This window comes from Diplotaxodon limnothrissa, linkage group LG12 (assembly GCF_057381915.1).
Source record: "Diplotaxodon limnothrissa isolate DT_005_m linkage group LG12, D_limnothrissa_male_GT1.1, whole genome shotgun sequence".
NCBI classification, from domain to species: domain Eukaryota; kingdom Metazoa; phylum Chordata; class Actinopteri; order Cichliformes; family Cichlidae; genus Diplotaxodon; species Diplotaxodon limnothrissa.
The window spans coordinates 26,989,474-27,010,967 of NC_140607.1; the positions used below are offsets into that span (position 1 = coordinate 26,989,474).

A 21,494-nucleotide genomic window follows, 5' to 3' on the forward strand; every position below is an offset into this window, starting at 1 on the left:
TTCTGTAGACTTTGTATGGCCTTTTGCATAATGGCAAAACAGAAAGGCACAAGATGATATCAGAAATCCCAGTAATGGAACTGAATGGTACACTTCTTGTTTACTTGTAGTGACTACACTGTAATGCATCTCAGGTACAAATTTCCTGTTTTGCTGGTCACTGAGAAAATGAGATGGTGCTAAAATTCTTCCATGTTTTGTTTAACAGAGTGGTCCCACCCTAGTCTCAACCTGTCACCTCCTTTGACCCACAGCCAAGGAGCTAACTGTAATAATAGCTGAGGGCTGTCCTCCTGCAGCTGAACAAAAATACTGGCTGACAAACACAGAGGTGACGGGGGCAACAGCTTTTTACGGACAAATTAATGCACATTTAGGTAAACAAAGTGAGACAACTCAACTCCACATTTATGTCCAACTTCCTGCTTAATTTTGGTGGTTTGCTAGTATTTTTGGGGCTGCCTGCAGTCTAATGAACATGAGAGGACAGATCTAGTAAGCCCTATTGAAAAGCTTGATGAAGCAGTGGTGCTCAATAACTAGCAATGGACCTCTTCATGGCTTTATGTGCAACACAGCATGGCAAAGTGAAGCTCCTTCACTTTTACAGCTGTGTGTGTTTTCCTGTTCTGTCTCTTTCTTATATGAACAGTGCCCTCTATTGTCAAAGAGCAGGTTCTTCTCAAGTATTTCACTCTCGCTTGCAACATAGAATATTATTTATGTTTAACAGATTTTGGGAGTGACCAAAAGTAGCTTCTCTTTCATTTTGATGTGACTTTAATTACCAAAGCCAATCAAGAAATATGTAAACAAATGAATCCAAAAAATCCCAAAAATGTCAAAAATAGAATATAAACTAATATTAATGAATTACACATACATCACACCAAATGTAACAAGCTGCAAAGTATTATAGTTTATTATTTAAAGATAGATAGATAGATAGATAGATAGATAGATAGATAGATAGATAGATAGATAGATAGATAGATAGATAGATAGATAGATAGATAGATCAACTATTTGTTGGTTAAATAAAAACGTTTTCAAGTTATTTTGATCAGAAAATGTTTATCGCTTTTCATCTACACGTAGAAGCTGATACCAAAGTGGAAGTTAGCAACCTTGTGGTGAAACTTGTGGTTAGTAGGCTGGAAGTGTGTATTCTCTACATTATCTGCAAGTCATACCTGATAAATTTCAGGAAATCAAAACATTTCCTGTAAAGTATTTTGTTGCTTGGTGCACACAGCAAGGTAGAACAGTAAAAATTATTAGATTAAGTTAAATTAAATATCAATAATATCTCATTTTAACTTCATTAATAATTCATTGACTCATAAACATGTACGAATTGTGTTTATAAATAAGTTTTAAGTTTTAATTTGTTTTTATAGGTAGCAACAAAAAACAAAACAAACAACAACAACAAAAACCAAACCAAAAACTTTTCTGCTTTCCTGTTGTCACTTTTGGTATAATCCACTTTTGCCGGTCATCAAACTCCCCCGGCGCCTGCCACGACATGGTATCGTCTAATATGGCAGCCTCCGTGTTGAAGCGATGTGCGACTGCTGCTGTCAAAGTTAAAAGTTTATCTCCGTCTCTTTCAGGTAGACACATCATGCATTTGGTTAAGACTCAATATAGAGTATGATTTAATTTTAGTTTCATGTTTAACGTCTATTTTTTGTTTTTTTTACGGTCAATATTTGAATGTTCATAGAGGTGGAGCTAAATGCCCTCAGTTCATGGTAACGTTAGCTAACAACATGAAGCTAAACTAACCGGCATTTGAGTTTTCCTGTAATTTTAAAGCCATGAGCAACTCATTTTCCCAAATATTTGACTGATGTGTGCATTTCTCTTCACAGCCCGACGATGGTTGCTTTCAGCGGCTTACACAGACAGCAAAATGTGGGAGGCGAGAGAGAAAGATCCTCAGAACCTGGGTAAGAGTTAAATCTCCACATTACACAGTACATAATGAAAAGACAAGCAAACAAAGGGCTTGTCAAGATTTGGATCATTATCCAGGGAAACGTAACATTTTTCCACCAAGTCAAGAAGTGTCAAACTAATATAGCAATACGACTGACTATAATGCCCTTAATTCCAAATAATTATTAAAGCATTAATAGTTTATTACCTTTAATAAACTGTTTAAAAAACAGATCATAAGCAGCCTGAGATGTGTAAAGAAACGTAAGTGCCACTTCCACTAAACATGGCACTACATTCAGTTTACTGCACTTACAGTGCAGTGGTTGTTATTATTGTTTATTTATTTTTTCGACCCCTACACATTCACACATGCTCACTCTCAATTGGGGCAGCTTGAGGTTCAGTATCTTGCCCAAGGTTTCTTCAATGTGAATGGAGGAGTTATGAAGTCAGCCACTGACCTTCCAGTTAGAGTGGGTAGAGTGTGTAGGATACTATCTTCTGTGGCTCAGGAGCAGGTTGGCTTCAATATGGATGGACAGGATTAGAAATGAGTACATCAGAGAGACAACTCCAATCAAGCAGTTTAGAGACTTTGGGTTGGATATGTAAAAAGAGTAGATAGTGAATATATTAGACACATGATGTTGAGGAAGGAGCTGCCAGGCAGGAGAAAAAGTGCAGACCCCAGAGAAGGTTGATGGGTGTAGTGATGGAGGGCAATCAGAGGGTTGGTGTGACAGAGGAGGAAGTTAAGTATAGGGTGAGTTAAGTATAAGTATAGGGTGAGATGAAGGCAGATTATCCATTGTTGTGGCCCCCAAAGGGAACACCAGAAAATCCCCCCCCCCCCCCCCATCCATCCAGTAACCCATAGTTGTACAGATATAGAATATTATTCTAGTACAGTAAATTAGTTTGTCTTGGGAGAATTATTAAAAAAGAGAATTTTTTTTCTGGAAATATTTACACCATTTGATGCTCATTGCAGAAGTCCAGCATCAAATACTACTGTGTTTACACTTCATCAACACAGGGTGGCAGTGTAGCACTGCAGCCTCATGGTGTTACAGACGAAATTTACCTGCTTCACAAAGTGTACATAATTTATACTCGTAGTTTAACAAAGTTTAAATACAATTTAATTAGATATTACCGAAGTTGTGAAAAGTTGTAAATCACCATAATAAAACTCATATATTAAAAAAACAAAAAACAAAAACGTGTCAGCAATTTATTCTACTCTGGAAAGCTTATTCTCTAGTTTATTTTACTATAATTCTGGTATTTTTTTTAAATCCTTCTTAAACTTGCAGCTGTACTCGCCAACACTATGGACAGGACATATGACAGGAATCTCCCTGTTAGCTCTCTGATTATGTCACGGGTAAGCTGCATCTACATTAAATGGACCATATTTAGTTTTTTTATTTATTTGCTGTAAACTTGATTTTTCATGGCACACTGTTTTCTGTTTCAGTTTGTGGACAACATATCATCCCGGGAAGAAATTGATCAAGCAGAGTACTACCTTTATAAGTAATCAGATATCATTTTTACATCTCCTGCATCTGTGCCAAATGTCTGCTGCTGCTTTTGGTTTTTGTGGTACCAGTCTGTGTGTTTTTGTTGGACTGAACTGTCTGTTTGGTTTGTCTGTTTTGCTTTATATTCATTCACATGCTCTTCTTTGTTCGGGGCAACTCCAGACCTTTCCTGTTTACTCCTTCCTCTGGAATCTGCACCCATTCTTGTGATGGCAAGATTTAGTGTGTTTCCCAACTGCACTCTAGTTCAGGGCACATTCATTTTCATAATCGGGAAACACTGAACGAATTTAGATGTGCTTCTGCTGATATATTCTTATTCCTATCTCTGATTTCCAGGATAAAGTTGTGGTTCAGCAGCTGAAACTGTTTACCGTATATTTGTCATGTGATTTCCTCTCTTCCTCTTGTTGTTGTGTTTGTATCTATTTCTATTTTAAAGCATGTGAAACAACTTTTTTTTCCGTAAATTTCTTTAAGGTTTCGTCACAGTCCAAACTGTTGGTACCTGCGAGACTGGACCATTCACGGCTGGATCAGACAGTGTCTAAAACATGGGGCTAGAGATAAGGCCTTGCACACACTTAAAAACAAGGTACACTATAATATTCACTCAGTTTATTCTTTGGGAAATAAACTACGCTGAGAGCACTGTTTGGGTCTTGCATATGAACCTTATCTCAATGATCGGAGAGGAAATCTGATCAAGGCTGTCATCATGAGACAGCACAGACTCATTGTGAAGCACTGAGGCGTGTTTTCAAACCGATCTGACCAGCACAAATAATGTTAAACGGTTAAATGGTTGACATTTTCAGCCCAGCGCTTTTTTTCAGTTCCTGAATGCGTTATAGTATCTGAGCATCCCTGAATTACTCCAGAAACAGATGTCAGGTAGCCAGTGACACGTTTGCAGTGAGGTAAAAGCGATCACGGCTGTAGTTGTTTTGATTGGCGGCATACAACTCTGACGCAAGAGCTTTCATTGTCACTAATGCACTGAGAAGCAGTCTTATTGCTGCATGTGATATACACCTTCATCATTAAATAATGTAGAAAAAAATTGATGTTTTTCCATGATGCCAATATTTTGATATCTCTGTGTGCAGATCCAGTATGGAATATTCCCAGATGACTTCACCTTCAATCTCCTCATGGATTCCTTCATTAAGGATGCAGACTTTAAAAGTAAGACTTAGTTTAAAAATCATTTTTCATTTAACCTTTGGGAAGCATAAGCACCACACAGACTGCAAGGCCAACCCCTTGCAGGTTTCCAAGCACATTCTTGTTTGCTTGAAATGTTCAAATCACCAAAATCTGATTTCAACATTTCTTTCCTTGTTTGTAAAAGACAGGGGTAAAGGGAAGCTTGTTGTTTCTATTTATTTATGTTTTCTATAATAACATTAGACCGTAAATAATTGTCTTGCAGAGCCGCTGTTTCAGTTGAATGTGAAAGTTTTGATTCCATTCGCTAAAAGTGCTTATATGCTGCAAAGTTTCAAAACAGTAGCTCAGATCTGATGTTGCTGAATTACTTTTTAGGTTTCGTCTGTTAGTTTCCTTTATTAGTGGTTTACAAATGTCGCTATTGTGACGTAGCTCAACAGTTTACAGCCTTGCCAGATGAACTCTCAATGCCCCGTCATGTTTTGTACAACAAGTGATTTGGATTAAAACCGGGTGGGCGCATAGAACTAATTTTGGGTGGTTTTGGATCTTTTGCCATTAAAAGAAAATTACAGTGTCCTTAATTATATACTCATCCACGACACTCCAGTTGATGGTTGGCAAATTCTATGTAAAGGACTATATAGTGAGCTAATGGCCAGCCAAGATTTAACTTAGTTAACAGTGCCTAGAAAAAGAATTTGCACAATAAAACACAACGCATCAAAAATCAGCTAAAAGAATCAATGTCCTGCGAATATGCTGAGTGTAATTAATAAATAGTAGTTAATAAATACTTTGGGGAACTTCATGTTTCAATACATTGCTGTCATACACCTTGCTTTCATTTTGCAAGTTGTATGACACCTTGTTTGTGTCATTTCGCTTTATGCACAGTTTACAATATACTATAGACCACTGGTTTTATGCTCCTTTTTCTGGGATACCAGGATTCTCTGCTATACAGGACATAATCATAGTGCAGATTTGGACACCATTGTAAAATGGTGAACTCACCAAATACTGGTAGTTTATCATACAGCTTCTTCTCACTTCCAAGAGTTTATGGCGCAGAGTATGGCAGCCTCATCGCGAGCTCCCCCAAGCAACAGCTGGTTTTAGTGTTTAATTTTCCTTTTCCTTTATTTTTTCTCCCATTCTTATATTTTGCTTGTTCTTATGTTATTGTATTGTATTTTGCTCACCCCTGTTGCTTGTGAAGCTTGGACACAAGACTTTCACTCGCATGTGCTGTACCAGTGTACCCGCACATGTGATGTGACAATAAAAGTATCATTTATTTAACAAAAACTAAGTGCAGTGTAAGTTTTAGATTTCTCCTAGCAACCCAAACAACTCAAACTTATTTTTTCTTGTTTTTTGTACTTAACTTGTCATGAACATTAACATTTAGCATGCTGAGGCCTGCAGATTCTGAGATGTAGCTCTTGGGTTTCTCTGAGCATTGCACAGTGTTCGCTTGGGGTGAGGCTCCTGAGAAGTTTGGCACCTGTCTTGATGGTTTTTCACAAGTAATTAATCTTTTGTGTGAACTGGCAGAGTTCAGATTGTTTGGAAATGGCCATATAAGCCTTCTCAGATTGATGGACAACAGCAAGTCTTCTCTGAGATCAGTGCTGATGTCTTTTCTGTGTGGCATTCTGTTAACACATATCTGAATGAACTGCCAAATCCTCTTTTTTTTTTCATCTCTAGACCAAAAAATATAGAGGCGGTCACACTTATAATCAAATAGTTGTGTGCATTTGATTATGAGTACCTGGCTGCTACTTATCCCCTTAGTTCTTATGTAAGCAGTAAGAGTTTACTCAGTTTTTCACACACAAGCTTACTCCTATCCAGATTATGAAACTTCTGTAATATAAAAAATGTTTGTCATATAGAGATATTGGGAAATGTTATCTGAGAATGTTTGTTTGTTTTTTATAATTGTTCAGGTGCGTGTTCTGTGGTTGAAGAGGTGATGCTTCAGGAGGCTTTTGATCTTCCCTCCACTCAGATCCTGTCTCTGTATGCTCTGGGCAGTTACCTAGCAACCAGACCACAACTTGCTGTGAGTGAATCAGCAGCTCTGAAGGTGTTTAGGACAGCTGATGACTCTAGAATATTCTTATGACTGGAAATTGCAAAATCAATTTCCTGTGATTCAAAAAGGGGCATCTTAGGGGGTTTCATTCTAAACTTTTATACATTTTTGTAAAAAGAGATGCCCGATGCTAATTAACATGTTGCAGTAGAAGTAATAAAACACTTGTTCTTTGCTGCGATCAGGTGTCAGAAGAACGGGCTCTGGGGGCATCGCTGCTTATCTGTGGACAGAAGCAAGACAACACCATTGGCCTCAGTGCTCAGCTGCTTGGCAATGCTTTCCTCGGTAAGTGCTTGAGTTTCTTTTCTTGCATTATTTTAAGTAATTTTTTTTGCTGTGATTGATAGTTTTGTTTTTTCTCCTGTAGCCTTTCATTATGCCACTTGTCTCATTTGTTTTCCTCCTCCTTCATCATCCAGGCAAGGTAGAAAATTTAAAGGGCATACATGCCGTCTTCAAAGGGATGCCTCTCTTCTGGGGTCGAGGATATCTGGGCAGAGCGCTGGCCATTATGGAGAGAGTGGCTGCTGCTTCTAGTGATGTCAAACTGTCCAAAGATACAGTAAGGGCAAACAAATCGTGCTTCATTTTGTGTGTTTTGTGTTAGGGTTGAACAACAAATTCCATTTTTTCCTGACTGGTGTTTCTTAGTATATTCACAGAAAAGTTTGTGCAGCTTGTTCTGGAAGAGACTTTAAAACCACAGATGATAGAAAGAAGTGAGATGAAGGACACATTGCAGCCTCTTATTGTACAGATTTGTACCTGAGCAGCAAAACATAAGGTGCACAGCTGACACCAACTCATAACTAAAGCAAATCTCCTTTTTTTTCAGTTTCTCTGTGCAAGTGGCAAGTTAAGTCCAAAAATACCAAATGCTATTTCCTTTGAGCACAAGGCCCAAAAAAGGAACTGAAATGGACTTGATGAGTTGATGACAACTGATTTAGTTGTTCAGTTGCCTAACCCTTGTACGTATCCTGTCTTACATAAGTATATCCTCAGACTAGAGACGCTTTCCTGCAGTATTGACATGGTGCAACTTCTTTATTTTAAAGATCTTCTTCATTTATACAGTTAATTTCACAATTTAATTGGGTATTAATAGGGCTTGTGCAGTTCAGTTCAGCACATCTAAATTAATTACTGGCGCTTTTCTGGCCCTCATAGAAATTGGGAGCAGAGGATGTGGTGTTTTTATTGTTTTTCTCTGGGAGTTCTGGTTTCTCCCACCTTCAAAAATAAGCTAGGTCCATGCTGATAATGTCATCTGAGGACACTCTTCTTTTTATGTCAAAGTTGTATCGATCCCTGAATTGGTGTCTGAGCCAGCACTCACCTCATTAAGCGTCTCAGGGTAACGCACAATTTGCAAACATATTTAAATATCAAAATCAGTAATGAGAGAGCAAAAACATTGAACATTGCAACCCCAGATATCCTTGATTATGTCCCATGTGTCTCTGATTAACTTTACAAAAGGTACCAATGATGGCATACATTATTCTTTCATATAGGCAGAAAAATATCAGTAAGACAACTGCTGCGTAATACAACACAAACGTTCTGTGCTCAAGCAAATGCACAATATGCTAGAACTGTTTATAGTTATATAGTTCATAACAAACAACTATCCGAGCCGTACCAGACAGCATTGCTCTTTGTTCTCATTTGGGTGCCTGATATCAGCCCCCTAACTGTGGGTTTGATGTCAAACGGATGTATTTCTTAACGTGTTCATTTGCTGTTGTAAAATGAGCGTGGATTAAACTGCGTGCAGCATTGCAAATAGTCCACAGGCTGCTTATTACTTTCCAGGTAGGCTGCTTGGCACAGACAGCATTGTGTGACACACACGCTGTCATGATTTTGCAATTTTTACATATATGCGCAGGCTGTAGCATCTCTAATCCGCTCTCTGCTGTCCAGTTCAATAGTACAGCTTTGTCTGCATCTAATGAGATTTTGAAGAGCCTGGAGCTCTGAGGTTGTCTTTGACAATCACTGCAACAGAAAGTGAACAGCCTGCGTCACACAGCAGCACAGCAATAACGTAGACAGAGAAGATAACGCCATAGGACAGAGAGGAAGTATTACATCTCAATGAAGGTGCTGCTGCCTCAGGTCACAGTTAATCTTACTTCTTCCTAAGATTAAGAGGTGACTTGTCAAGTAAGGTGTATAACCCTGCGTCATTAAATGTCTGGCCTGTTTTCATTCCAGTAAGAGACTTTACTTGCATAATGTAATTTTCAGCAAAAAGACCAGAAAACAGTTGTTTCAGAACATGCTTCATTACAAAATTTTATCTTTCTGCATAAATAACATTAATTTTTGTGATTATTTTTCAGCTGGGATATGTGAATGACTTGCTCCACGACCTGCCTTTGACCTCAGAGTCAGACTCTTCTGGAGAAGAGTCAGGAGGTGAAGAGGACAAGAAAGAAAACACTGTAGATGAAGACGATCAGGCCGAAGCTGCTAAGCTACCCGAGTATGTCAAGAAATTCAAGGTCGGTCTTTGTTTGTACTTAAAGCTCAAATTTGCATCAAATGTAATTATAGGGGCATGCTGGTAAAAACGAGGTTATAACTTAGAAGTCAAGCTGCTGTGAGCAGCATGCTTTGTTTTTTTTAAGGGACAGATTAAAATATAATTCTAAGGCAAGAGGTGGGGCGGAAGTATGTTTTCCCTCCCATTTGTCCATCTTTCAGCAAGATTACACAACAACCACCAAGCTGAAACCTGATGGAAAGGTGTAGCCTAGACAAAGGAAAGACCCATTAAAAATTTGATGTGGATCCAAAAATGCAAAATACCCTGTTGGGTTATAGGATACGCTTTCTGACTGCGCTCTAGTTTAAAAAGTTTCCCCTTTGCAAACAGCATAAGATGGGGTTTTTTTTGACTGTCAGAAGTGCTTTTCTCCATTCTGCCTACTGTCTTGTATTACCACTGAACTGATAATAAAATAAAAATAATAAAATTATTATTTTCCACTTATTTTTGAATAAGTGGACTGTTAATTAGGGATTCTTACATTTGTAGTTACGTTGTTGATTCTCTAAACGATAATTTATATATATATATTTTTCTCTTTAAATTAAAGCAAAGCTTCTGTTTGCATTTGTCGTTGCTCACTAAGGTGTAGTGGGCATGTTCTTGAGACCATGCTGAAAACATTTCCTTCCTCATAGAACATTTTCTTCCAAATTTTCCCAGCTGGCATTCTTCTTCTTCTTTCCTGGCTTTGTAGATCCATTAACGTTCCTGAAACATAACTACCACCTGTAGATCAGCGGACCAGTGTAAAAGCCTTAGCTGGGATGTGGATTTTATCAGCTGCGTGCATCAGGGTTTATAATGCTTCCTGGTGCACCTACAGGAGAACAAAGAAAACAGAGTCCAGTTTGCTGTAAAGGGGTGGTCAGAGCTTCTTTTTGCAAATCCAGATGTTGAGCTTTGACTTTCAGTACATTCTGATATCAAATGCTGTAGAATATGTGCACACACATAATTACTATTGGATACATGAAATATCTGCACCTGCCAGTGTTTTTATCAAATAGCTGAATCTGAATCATTATTGAATTCATTTTCTGCACTATGCATCCTGACATGCGCTGTATGTATCCACATAAAACCAGGTTTAATTTTTCAGTCTTTATTTTCTATTTATTTTAAACTCATAGATGTCAAATTATTGTTGTGTGTGTAGTAATGATGCAAATGGATATGCACTTATACCACAATCATAAATGATTGACCTTCTGAATAAAAGTAGGTAGGCTTACAGAGAAACTTTGATCCCAATACATATGGCATTATTGCCACAGGGTAAAGATAAATTTCACTGGCTGACAGGCCAGGTGCCCCCTATAGGCATGTGTGTGGCTGCATCCAGAGGGGGATTTCCCCTCATGGCCAAAATGTTTGCTGGATGAAAATTTGGAACAAAATAGCTGCAACTGTTTATTTGACGTATGCGCATCATAAAAAAACAAACTACATTTGGTCATAGATTTAAGGGATATTTCAGACCACGAAGCTAAGATAATAAACACTGGAATTATTGGAAAGTCCGGTTGTTCTTGAATGCATCATATCTTGACTGTTTTTCTGTGCAGCCATGATTCTTGGTGTGCGTCACATATTGGAAGTGACTTTTCTGGGTCACAGGGTTTCACCCAAGTCATTTAAATGAAGTGATGAGATCATTCCTTTGTGCTTTCAACTTTTTTTGTTGCCCTGCCTCTCCAGGAATTGAGCAGTCAGCTGGAGTCTCAGGGTAAAGTAGAGTCAACCTCTTTCCAGGATTTAGTGACCGCTCTGGCCCAGCAGAACCTGGCTGCTGCCGAGACACCGGACCTCGAGCAGTATGAGAGCCGGGTGCAGGCCTGGGAGGCCGAGAAGAGGCAGCTGATCCAGAGAGAGAAGGAGATGAGGGAAAAGGCTGAGCAGGAGAAACAGGAGCGATTAGCTGCCATGGCTGCAGCTCAGCAGGTGTAGAAACGTTTTACATGGAGCCAACTGTGACTCACTGAACTGTCCGTCGAGTACGTACTTTAAAATGTGTATACTTGTGAGTGTATTATTATCATTGCACCGGATTCTGTCACTTATTACTTTTGTATATATCAGTTATTGTGTTTGTGGCTCTGTTTTTATATAATAGAGCTAATATAAATAGGCTGTCAAAATAAAACACACTTTCAGTTCTATCACATATTTGTATTTCACATTTATTGTTTGTCTGTCGTGGACTATGGGATGATATCATCACTGGAACTTATGCTCACATCAATTGTTCAGCCCGATCGTAGGGTGACCTCATGTAAGCAAAAAAATGGAAAAGCTAGGGAAAGATCGTCCCATCACATCCTCCCACTCCTTTTCCTCTTTGCCTGCAGTCGTCTTTGTCACATGTTTGTGTGTTTTCTGTGTGCGCACGTCTGTCAAAAGCATCTTGGGGAGTTTTTTCTCACGGGCCACATTACACAAGATATTTGCTGATAGCAAATCTAGAGAAAAACAAATTATTTGCCTAGAAAGGAATGCAGTTTTGACCAGAAACCTTTCCGTTCACATGAAAAAGCCAATAATGTTGTATAGCTCCTGATAAATGTAAGACCAGACAAAGTGCACATCAGGCTAAATTATTAGGAAACTATCTTCATAAAAGTTCAATGTCAGCTAATACAGAAATATCACTCTAATAGCAACGACACGTTAACTAACAAATGAAGTTTGGACTCTGCACAAAAGATAAGATAATAGATCTTTGGGGGGGGGAAATGCTGTTGTGGTAGTGCAGATAATGCATTCATTCTACATTATGCTGCAGCTATTCAGTATTCAGAGCACGAGCTTGGGAAACAGCCTGGTATGCAGTCCAGGATGAATGAGCAGCACAAAACGCTGAAACAAGAACCATTGTGATCCCGAGGCACCTCACTAACAGTTCTCAGAGTGGCCCTGCATTCATAGTTGGTGTTTGCTTAATAGAGTTATTGCATAAATTGGACCGCCTAGAGAAATATTAAAGGTGTTGAGTCACACTTTCAGCTCTGGCTCCACTTACTGGTTTATAACTGATTATGAATTAAGACTTTGCGTTCTTAAAAGAAAAGGGTTACTAAATCAAGATTTTACAGTTTTGTGGTGTAAATGTTTGCACCACCTGATGAGGTGAGGGGACTCAGTGGAGATTTATAAACTTAAAGAGGTGGATTCACTGACTTTTTACTTGAATATCTCCTTTTATTTACATTGCACTTGTTATCATTAAGTAGAGTATATTGTATAAAGAGGGGTGGTAGATATACTGAAGAAAGGATGTTGAATGCGGAGATGCAGACCACAGAAAGGGTTCATGATATATACACATATAGCTCTTGCAGAGTGTTAGCGAATGCAACACAGTGTATATGAACCATCTTCATCAGTCTGACAGTTGGCTTTCATTCCTGCTACGCTTAGACCACCTTGACAGATGAATTTTCGGTCACATTCAAAGTCGCTTAAATTGCCTTTCTTCCTCTCTCTGATGATCGATTTAAACCTCAGCAGAACGTCTTAATATTTGGATAAAGAACTACCTGAATAGGTGCACCTAATAACCTGGCAGTTGAGTGTACACTACAGGAGAAATTCAGCTGATTCTTGGATGCCTGCACAAAGTCGCACAGTGGTGAAATATGTGCCACTAAAGTGTAATTACCATAAAGAAAAGTGCTAGTGTCCTTCTTCCAGCTTATCAGTGAAGTCTTTCTTCTTTGTACAGTCACAGATTATTTCCACAGATTCAGGCCTTTTTTTCTGTGTGTGATGCTTATCTCACAGCGATAAAGCTGTTGAAAATATATTAGCTCTAATCCTCATTTAAAAAAATTAAAAAAAGGTGGCCATCAGTCATTCTTTGGCAGGTTAAACATTGCTGGTTAACAGCAGTAACAGGAGTATTTACTTTCTCTGCTGTTGTCCCAGAAGCCTTTTTCAGGTGTTTGAGCACCGCTGATCAAGTCAAACTGGTGAGATGTCAGGAAGTTTGACATTCACGTCACTGGTTATCCGATGCCCAGAGCCTTTTAAGTGTGTTAAAACACCCATGTCTGTTTTCTTGGAGGAGAGGAGGACGTTGGCTAGCTATGATGTCATGGTTTATTTGAGATGTAAATATTAATCTCAAAGAGAAAAGCGTGTGCATTAGACATTATCAGAGCTGGGCTTGGATACAGAGGACTTGCTTCTATTTAAACCTTTTCTTATATAAAGAAACCTCCCATGCCTTTGTTGGTCAGTAAATTTGTAAACAAGTCAACACGTTCTTATTTAATCTTTTAGGTTTAGTACGTGCTATCTCTGAACACCATGTTCTAATTGTATCTACGTTTGGGAGAGTTTTATCTTCCTGCAGATGCATTTTCCTTGTTGCATGCCCCCCCCCCCCCCCCCCCCCTTCTTTTATATTTTGCTCCTTTTATTGATTAAGTTTGATATAAACATCTATAATTCTCCAAGGTGGGAGGGCACAGGTTGGTCCTTCTCTTGTAAAGCAGAAAAGATGCAAGATAAGATGGGTTATTATTAAAGACTTCTCACTGAATCTCCAGAGAAAGATGTTTATTAATCTTTCGTTATTCATCAGGGTCACTCGCTTCATATTTAACACTTTAAAAAGATAAGTGAAAACAAATAATGTTTAATTCATCTGTCCATTTGTTTAGAGGGCATGCATGGCTTTTATGTGTCCTGACGCTGGCGCATTGTTCCTATATTAAACGAATAAATTAAGGTGATGTGCAACGGCAATTAGATATTGGATTTATCTGCTGTCTGATTTATTTGCCTGTTATTTTGACACCGTGAGCTGAAATATATGACCTTATAAGCCAATTAAAATGCAATCAAAATAATGTTTTGCTCTCAGCCATTAGCTACAGTTACATGGTAACTTTAAAATAATACTTTCTGACTTTGAACACCAGACTTTGACAGTGTGTAAGTTGGGTCTTAGTTAAACAACGCGAAATTTCCATCTCAGTAAGTAACAAGCAGGATTAAGCAAGTGACCAACGAAGCAGCAACCTTCAGCGCTGCAGTTACTCAAAATGAGACCGGCCTCTAAAGCAAGTCAGTTCCCATAGAGGCTCATGGTTAAATTCCCAGCTTCACAGTAGAAATAAGCACGTTTACAGCGTGTTACGACACACCTGTACAGGTAATACAGTTTTGTATAACCCACCTCTGCAAATCTATTCACTTGGCTTTAATTTGAATCATTAAGATGATAATTTTTTCCTAAAATTGCTTTGAGAGGATGGGAGTAGGGGATTTTTTTAATTGCTGCTTTAAGGCTTAAATTTATGCATAATTAAAGGCACCCTGCTCCAAGTGATGCGTGGGTGCCCTGTGATCTCGTCCAATGCTTGATTGTGTTTAATTTGTCCAACAAGTAGGCTGTTTTTAGGTTTTAAGACAGCTTTTCACTGCTCAAATTTTGCATCCTGTTTAACAGTCAGACAGGGTTAGGATGATACAACTTGCTAATCAAACTAGCTGCAGGATAGTGCTTACTTTAGTTCTTAACTTCTGATCTTTTGTGTAAACATGGTAACTTCCAGTTTCAAAAGAAGAAAGACCAATGGCTAAAGCAGTAAACAAAAGGCTTTAAGACCAGAGTTAATACAGTACTTTATTAAATTAATGCTTAACATTGAAATTTGAAAAGTCATGGATAACGGTAATTATATTTTTGCATAAAAATGCATAATTTCATGCTTGCACATAAAGGAGTAACCATTACAGAAAGATAAGCTGGTTGTAGCTGTTAACTGTGGTACCCATCTTTCATTAGGTGGTAATCTAGTATATTTGTTTGTAATGAATATGCTCTTGCACCTTTGTAAGTAGTCTCAAAATCCAGATTTGAATATCTGGATTTTTATTAAGCTGCTTGAATGGGAAATTTTTTATTTTAAATATCAGATGTAGCTGCACTTGAACTTATGTTTTCCTTTTATCTGCGTCTAAATTGTTGATGTTTGTGAAAATCGTCATGCGTCCTGTTCAAAGACACCAATGACATCAGTGCAACGGAAATGATCTAAGTTATTCAGCAATCACGTGACATGACAGGGTAAACACGAGTTGTGTCGTAAAATCATTACAATTACAAATTATAAACCAAATAAAGTCATATTCATTTCTCCACAATAGAGACAAATGATGAATACTTGTTATTTATAAGGACTGTTGTTGCTAGGTATTCCTGTGTCTGATCACAGGCGGCCAAAACATTTAATCAACAAAGCTTTTTAGAGTCACATTGACCAAGCAGAGGTGGATGAACCGCATCTGAGCGTTCAGTGATGACATGACTATTTGGCAAGATGTCTCACAGCTGTCCCACTGAACTGATAAGCATGAAGAAGCGCAGTGGCTACAGCCATGATGTTGAAGCAAAAATAGAAGCAGCGGGATGTTTTGATATGAATCAATCCTCAAATACTGGAAAGAAATCTCACGTGCTCCCACTTCCTGTGACAGGACCATGTGAGGATAGCTGGCAAAAGTTTTCAGCAAACGTTATTCAAAGCCAAATGAAAAAATAGAATAAAATTAGAAAAAATAAAATTGTGTGTGTGTGTGTGTGTGTGTATATATATATATATATATATATATATATATATATATATATATATATATATATATATATATATACACACACACACACACGTTATACATGTTATATATATATATATATATATATATATATAACATGTATAACGTGTGTGTGTGTGTGTGTATGTTATGTAATATAATATAAGTATTATATATATAGATAGATAGATAGATATCTGAATGATTTGATAAAGCTGCTTCTTAATGGCGTAAGCATCAGTAATTTGAATGGAAGGTTTCCATTCAGTTACCTGCATTTCAAAGAAATGACACAGCAGGAGCTCACAAACAACATCCAGCATGTCCAAAACTAATTCGTAGACTCAGGGATTGGAATATAAATAAGCCAATTAAACGGTGTTCCTCATTTGTCTTGCTTTTGCCCTTTGGCTATAAGTTTGCTCCATCAGCAATACAGCTTCCTGCAGACTTTTTCCACTGTGCTCTAGTGGCCAAATATAGTCATCCGGTCATTTAAAGATTAGCAGAAAAAGTCCTTAATGTCTCTTTGGTTTGCTTTCCTTGCTAATGATTACCATCATAATGTCTTATGCGCAGCTTAAGAGAAGTAAGAGCTACAGTTTTTCCCAGGAATATCAATTGGCTGGATTAACGCTTCAACTTACCAGAATGTTGTTGTTTGACTGTTGCTACGATGAGTCACATCTACTTTGGAGAAAAACTTTCTGGAAGGAGAAGTGCTGTGTAACGTGTAAAACACAGACTCTTATTTGTCATTTTTATAAACTAGAGTGAGCCTCCTTCTCTGGTGTGGTGCGTACCAGCTGAGGAATAAATCACCCTATGAAGAGATATGTTCACTTTAGATGGATGTTTTAGTCTCGAATCTGACTGAAGGTCATGCTTGCAGGAACTGTGAATGAATATTTTTATAAGGTACACGTGATTAATTATGACAACTTCATCGACAGTCTAAACAAACTGGCAGAATCTGATCTAAAAAAACAAATCTTCAAAAAAAGGGACTTGTTTCTGTTTGCAAGTTGGCAATTCAGTGCCAGTTCAAACAGTTTACATGTGATTCTCTGCGCCGTGGCTTTGTTATGCTGAAGGAGATCGCATACGGATGTCATCTATAAATCAACCAGACCTCAAGATAAACACATCCTTGCTATTTCTAAACTTTACATTTAAAAACAAGCTGCAGGCAGAATGTCCTCAAGGACAACAATCCCGTCCACCTGGGCTTATTCCTGGAGATGCTGGGAATCTTTCGTCTGGTTTAAAGTAACTGTAAACTGCTCTGTTTAGAGCTACCAGGTCAGCCCCTTAAGCTCTGCGCTATTTGTTGATACATTATTGGGGGGAAAAATCATAAAGTAATTCAATAAGAGTTCCAGAACTTCAAGGCCAAATTGTCTGCCTAACCAAGACTGTAAAGCGGAGAGTAAACTGCAGTCTTATAACTGTTATTCTGCCCTCGGTTGCAACCCAAACACGTCTGATTCAGCAGAAAAGAATCGCAACGAACAGATCGTGAAATGATAAAATGTTTTTGAATGTTTAACACAAGCACTGCTGAGTCATAAGCATTAGTGCTGACTGTTTGTGGGTTTGTTTGGCTTTTTTTATTTTCCATATATGGTTTTTGTACTCCTCCCTATGACATTGCTGTATGGTAAACAGATTAAAACAGTTCTCAGTTTAGGAACAAGTTGACTCAACTTTTAAATGACTAATTAGAAATCTGGGGAATTATTTTGTCAGAGAAACCCATTCTTACCTCCTGTTCTATTTAATTAGTGAGATTTCCACCCAGAGGTCAAGAAACAAGTTGATACAAAAAAAAAAGGTATGCAGTGGTTGTAGGTAGCCTGCAACCTGCAAAAAATATTGATTGAAGTTTAATTTCAAATATTCCCTGCAAGCATTTGGGTTAAATTCACAAACAGATCTGCAATTGTAGGAACAGTGTTTGGACATTTTGACACATTAACTGCTCGTTATTCAAATTAATTTAACTCTTTTTGTGAAGACTTCTGTGATGCGTGAAAGTATTCCAAAATAATCAAAAATATTATACTTGAAGTTCATTTTCACTTCAGCAATAAATCCACTCAGTGTTTAAATAGTTTGGCAATTTGAGAAATAGGTTATGTCCCTTATTCATCGAGTTGGAATGAAATTAACAATACTCTCTGAAGCCCAGAGCTTAACGATGCACAAAGTCCAGGCCTTGCCGCGTTTTTTGATGATTATCTTACAATAGCTCCCAGCTAAAGTTTTTTCATACAGATTTAACAACAAGAGATAACATGTTTAACATGAGCGAGCATTAAAAGGCTGCTGAATGGATTTAGTTACCTTTAGAAAGAGTAGCACAGAGTACTCTCTCACTCCAACTCAAACATAAACTTACAGCTGTTAGTTATGGCACATCTGAGAACCTGTCAAAACCTTTTCAAAATGGTGAACAAGCACATTATTACAAATTGCTGAGCTTTTCATGTGAGGCAGTGTGAGAGAGAGAGACAAAAGTGAGAGGTTACATATTTTTAAGCAAACATCTGCCTCTCCAAAGCTCTAGAGCAACATTTGTCAGTTATGAAACTGGTGGGCGTGTAGGCAGTTCATCCCTGCGTACAGGGAATTAAATAAGGAATGAAGACAGTTTTCTTTGACCCATCCCCCGAGCTATCAAATCTGTCTCTACCTGTCCTCAGCGATCATGCCGCTCTACGGGTAGCAGTCATAATCTTAGAGCCAGCCTAACAGTAAACCAAAACACAGGAGCATTGTTGCAAGGGAAATAATCCAGAGCAACGCCTACTGTAAATGCTGTAGCAAATACAGAGTGCCACACACCTGTAATAGCAGTTTTTCTTCTCTATAAATGACTGTTCTGGGAAACAAAACCATGGGAGAAAAATGTGCATTCCCTCACCCGTAAATTATAATACTTTGAGGACATAGGAATCTATAAATCCTTTCCACAACACAATGTAGTAATTGTTTGGCACAGGAATTAAAGCAAGAAGAAATGCTTTTGGGAAGTAGGGTTTTTTTTGTGTGTGATTTGCTTTCTTTAGACAGTACAGCTCACACAAAAACAAACGTACAAATAGAAAAGCCCATGCAAAAACCACATTGTGCAATGGTCTATCTACAATAACTATCTACAGAATTGTTTTTAGAGGAAAATTGATTATTTCAGTAGTGTTGGTGGTTATTACTCTAAGTTACAGTGCAGCTATGCTGCAGGTTATCTGACTTCAATACACAAATCCAGGAAAAGCACATTCATGTGAAGCCTAATCTTTCCAATCTACTTACAGCACATTCGGATAGCCCTGAAACTAAACATAACTTCAGAGAAACAAACAACTGGAAGTTGTAGGGTATGAGTATGTTCACGCACACAGCTGTGTTTTCTGGTCGGGCTGACGTGTTAAGGCCAATTATGTAATACGGACTACATATGAATGCAATGCTAAAACAAACAAAAAAAAAAAATTTTCAAGGCTGTAAAATGTCTGTAACTTTGACAGCAACAGATTGTGTTTTGATGGGGTCACTATAACAGGATGACGTCAGATAAGGGGACTCAAGGTCTCAAGAGTTCAACGTGTTCTGTCACAGTCTAGTTAAAAAGAAGCAGTAGCCAGAAGTTGTGGACTCTCCCCGTGTGTGTATGTGTGTGTGCTTTTTTTAAAGGCTTGCACATTCACAGTAATCTTTACTTATTAACTTAAAACAAAAACAAACACCTTCCATGCAGACAATTTGTCCGTGCTGGTTTTGCACAGGTGACAGGTAGCTCAGGGTTAAGCACAGCACAGGCGACAGTCCGGCTGCATCTACAAGTGCGCCCGCACACTGACTGACCCCACCCACCGAAGCTAAGTGGCAGAAACTGTTTGTTTGTCAACAGTCCTTTATAATCATTCCTTGCCCTCACATGCAGTGCTGGGAAAAGGTATTTTCCCGCCTTCTGGTTTTTTGCATATATGTCCTATTTACGTGTTTCAGATCATAGAACTAATTTCTGTATTAGACAAAGACAACCTGAGTACACCCAAAATGTGAAACTAAAAAATTTAGAAAGATTCGATTTATTAAACTTTGAAGTTTAAATAATTAAAACTACCGTAGCTAAAGTGACCTAGCCCCTTGTTAAATCATGGATTAACTGCTGTTAAAGAAATCTTTTGAAAAGCTGAGCTCAGTTTTTCTGGCCACGCCCAGGCCCAGATTACAGGCAGACTTGCTGTATCAGCAGTGTAGGTTAGTTGTCATTTACTTCAAGTTCAAGTGAACACCAGTGATTTCCAACACATTGTCCTGACTCAGGTTATGTAAGTGTATCATGGAAATACAGTGTTGAGGTCGGTACCTAAAAAAAGTAATGTATTACACATTACTTGTTCCTTTTCTTGAAAGTAATCCAGTAGCATTCTTAAAGTTGGGTGGATAAAGTGATTCATAACACTCTTTATGTGACTTTCTCATTACTCTGCAAAATGAACTGAAAGGCTTTGTCACATAATTACCAGTTAAAAACATAAACCTTAGCTACAGTCCCACACACCACCACAAATCCCCATCTACAGGACACACATAGAACATAAAGCCAAAAACACAATGCAAAGATGAAAGAGATTTCAAAGCAATCGCTGCCATACCGACACTCTTCTACTTCGAGCCACTGAAGTTTTGAGTGCAGCACATTAGGATCAGTTGTAACTTATCGCACAATAGCAAATATACATAGAAAAATGTGTGACTGAAACACACACCCTTAGTAATTTAATCTAACAGTATTTTTGCTGACTGAATGGTACGACAATAACTAACTATGAGTAGCATGCGATTAGATGTGCATCTGACTAGTTTTTAAGTTGTTGCTATAAATTCTCCAAAAATATATATACATTGTTGTGCTCACACTCATAGTAGGTATAAAAGATGAATGCACTGCTTGGGGAATTCACGCTATGAAGCCTCAAGCCGAGCATTTTGCTGTAAAAATCCTCATATTAAAAAAAACTGATGTGACAAGTGAACTGTGAACCAAGGGGACTCTGCATGCTCATTGGCTGACGACTTCTGTTTGACAAATCATTAGCCAGTTAGCATACTCTAGAAAATTACTCTAATACCAACCATAATTTAACTTCACGTACTGTTCAGTATGACCTAAAATTAGCAACTCAGCTTATAAAGCCATCACAGAGTATTTACTGAGGTGACACGTGAAGGAGGCCGGGATTATTATCCCATAGATTTCTGTACAGCTGATTGTTTGAAACCAAGACTCACCCCCTGCTGGCCATTAAGTAGAATGCTGGTAGAATCCTACATTCATCTACTGACAGTGATCAAACCTGTTTGATTTTTCCAGTACAGATGACAACATTTTGATTTTTCTGCTACCAAACTGGCCTACTGTTGCCATTTATGCCTACAGTATATAGTCAGCTAAATCAAAACATGTAGAATTCTTTTCCAAGATAAGGTAAGATAAAGATTCCTTTATTGCCGCTGTACATAGACATTGTACACTTCAGCTGGC

At 38.1% G+C, this 21,494-nt stretch overlaps 1 protein-coding gene across 1 annotated transcript; it reads left to right on the plus strand.

Moving 5' to 3' along the window:
* The first annotated feature begins 1,528 nt into the window (after nucleotides 1–1,528).
* On the plus strand, nucleotides 1,529–11,469 carry mrps27 (mitochondrial ribosomal protein S27). The gene is made up of 11 exons (XM_085368453.1): nucleotides 1,529–1,616; nucleotides 1,878–1,955; nucleotides 3,264–3,334; nucleotides 3,428–3,486; nucleotides 3,975–4,089; nucleotides 4,604–4,682; nucleotides 6,626–6,741; nucleotides 6,960–7,062; nucleotides 7,197–7,339; nucleotides 9,129–9,290; nucleotides 11,039–11,469. The coding sequence occupies exons 1-11, from the start codon at nucleotides 1,529–1,531 to the stop codon at nucleotides 11,285–11,287; spliced, it is 1,263 nt and encodes a 420-aa protein (XP_085224579.1). The 3' UTR covers nucleotides 11,288–11,469.
* Nucleotides 11,470–21,494: the final 10,025 nt, after the last annotated feature.

Excerpts from the sequence above, each read along its gene's own strand:
- mrps27 (XM_085368453.1), top strand. The coding sequence starts at position 1,529 with ATGGTATCGTCTAATATGGCAGCCTCCGTGTTGAAGCGATGTGCGACT. Across the intron at positions 6,742-6,959 it reads CAACCAGACCACAACTTGCT|GTGTCAGAAGAACGGGCTCT; the intron begins GTGAGTGAATCA and ends TGCTGCGATCAG. Across the intron at positions 9,291-11,038 it reads AGTATGTCAAGAAATTCAAG|GAATTGAGCAGTCAGCTGGA; the intron begins GTCGGTCTTTGT and ends CTGCCTCTCCAG.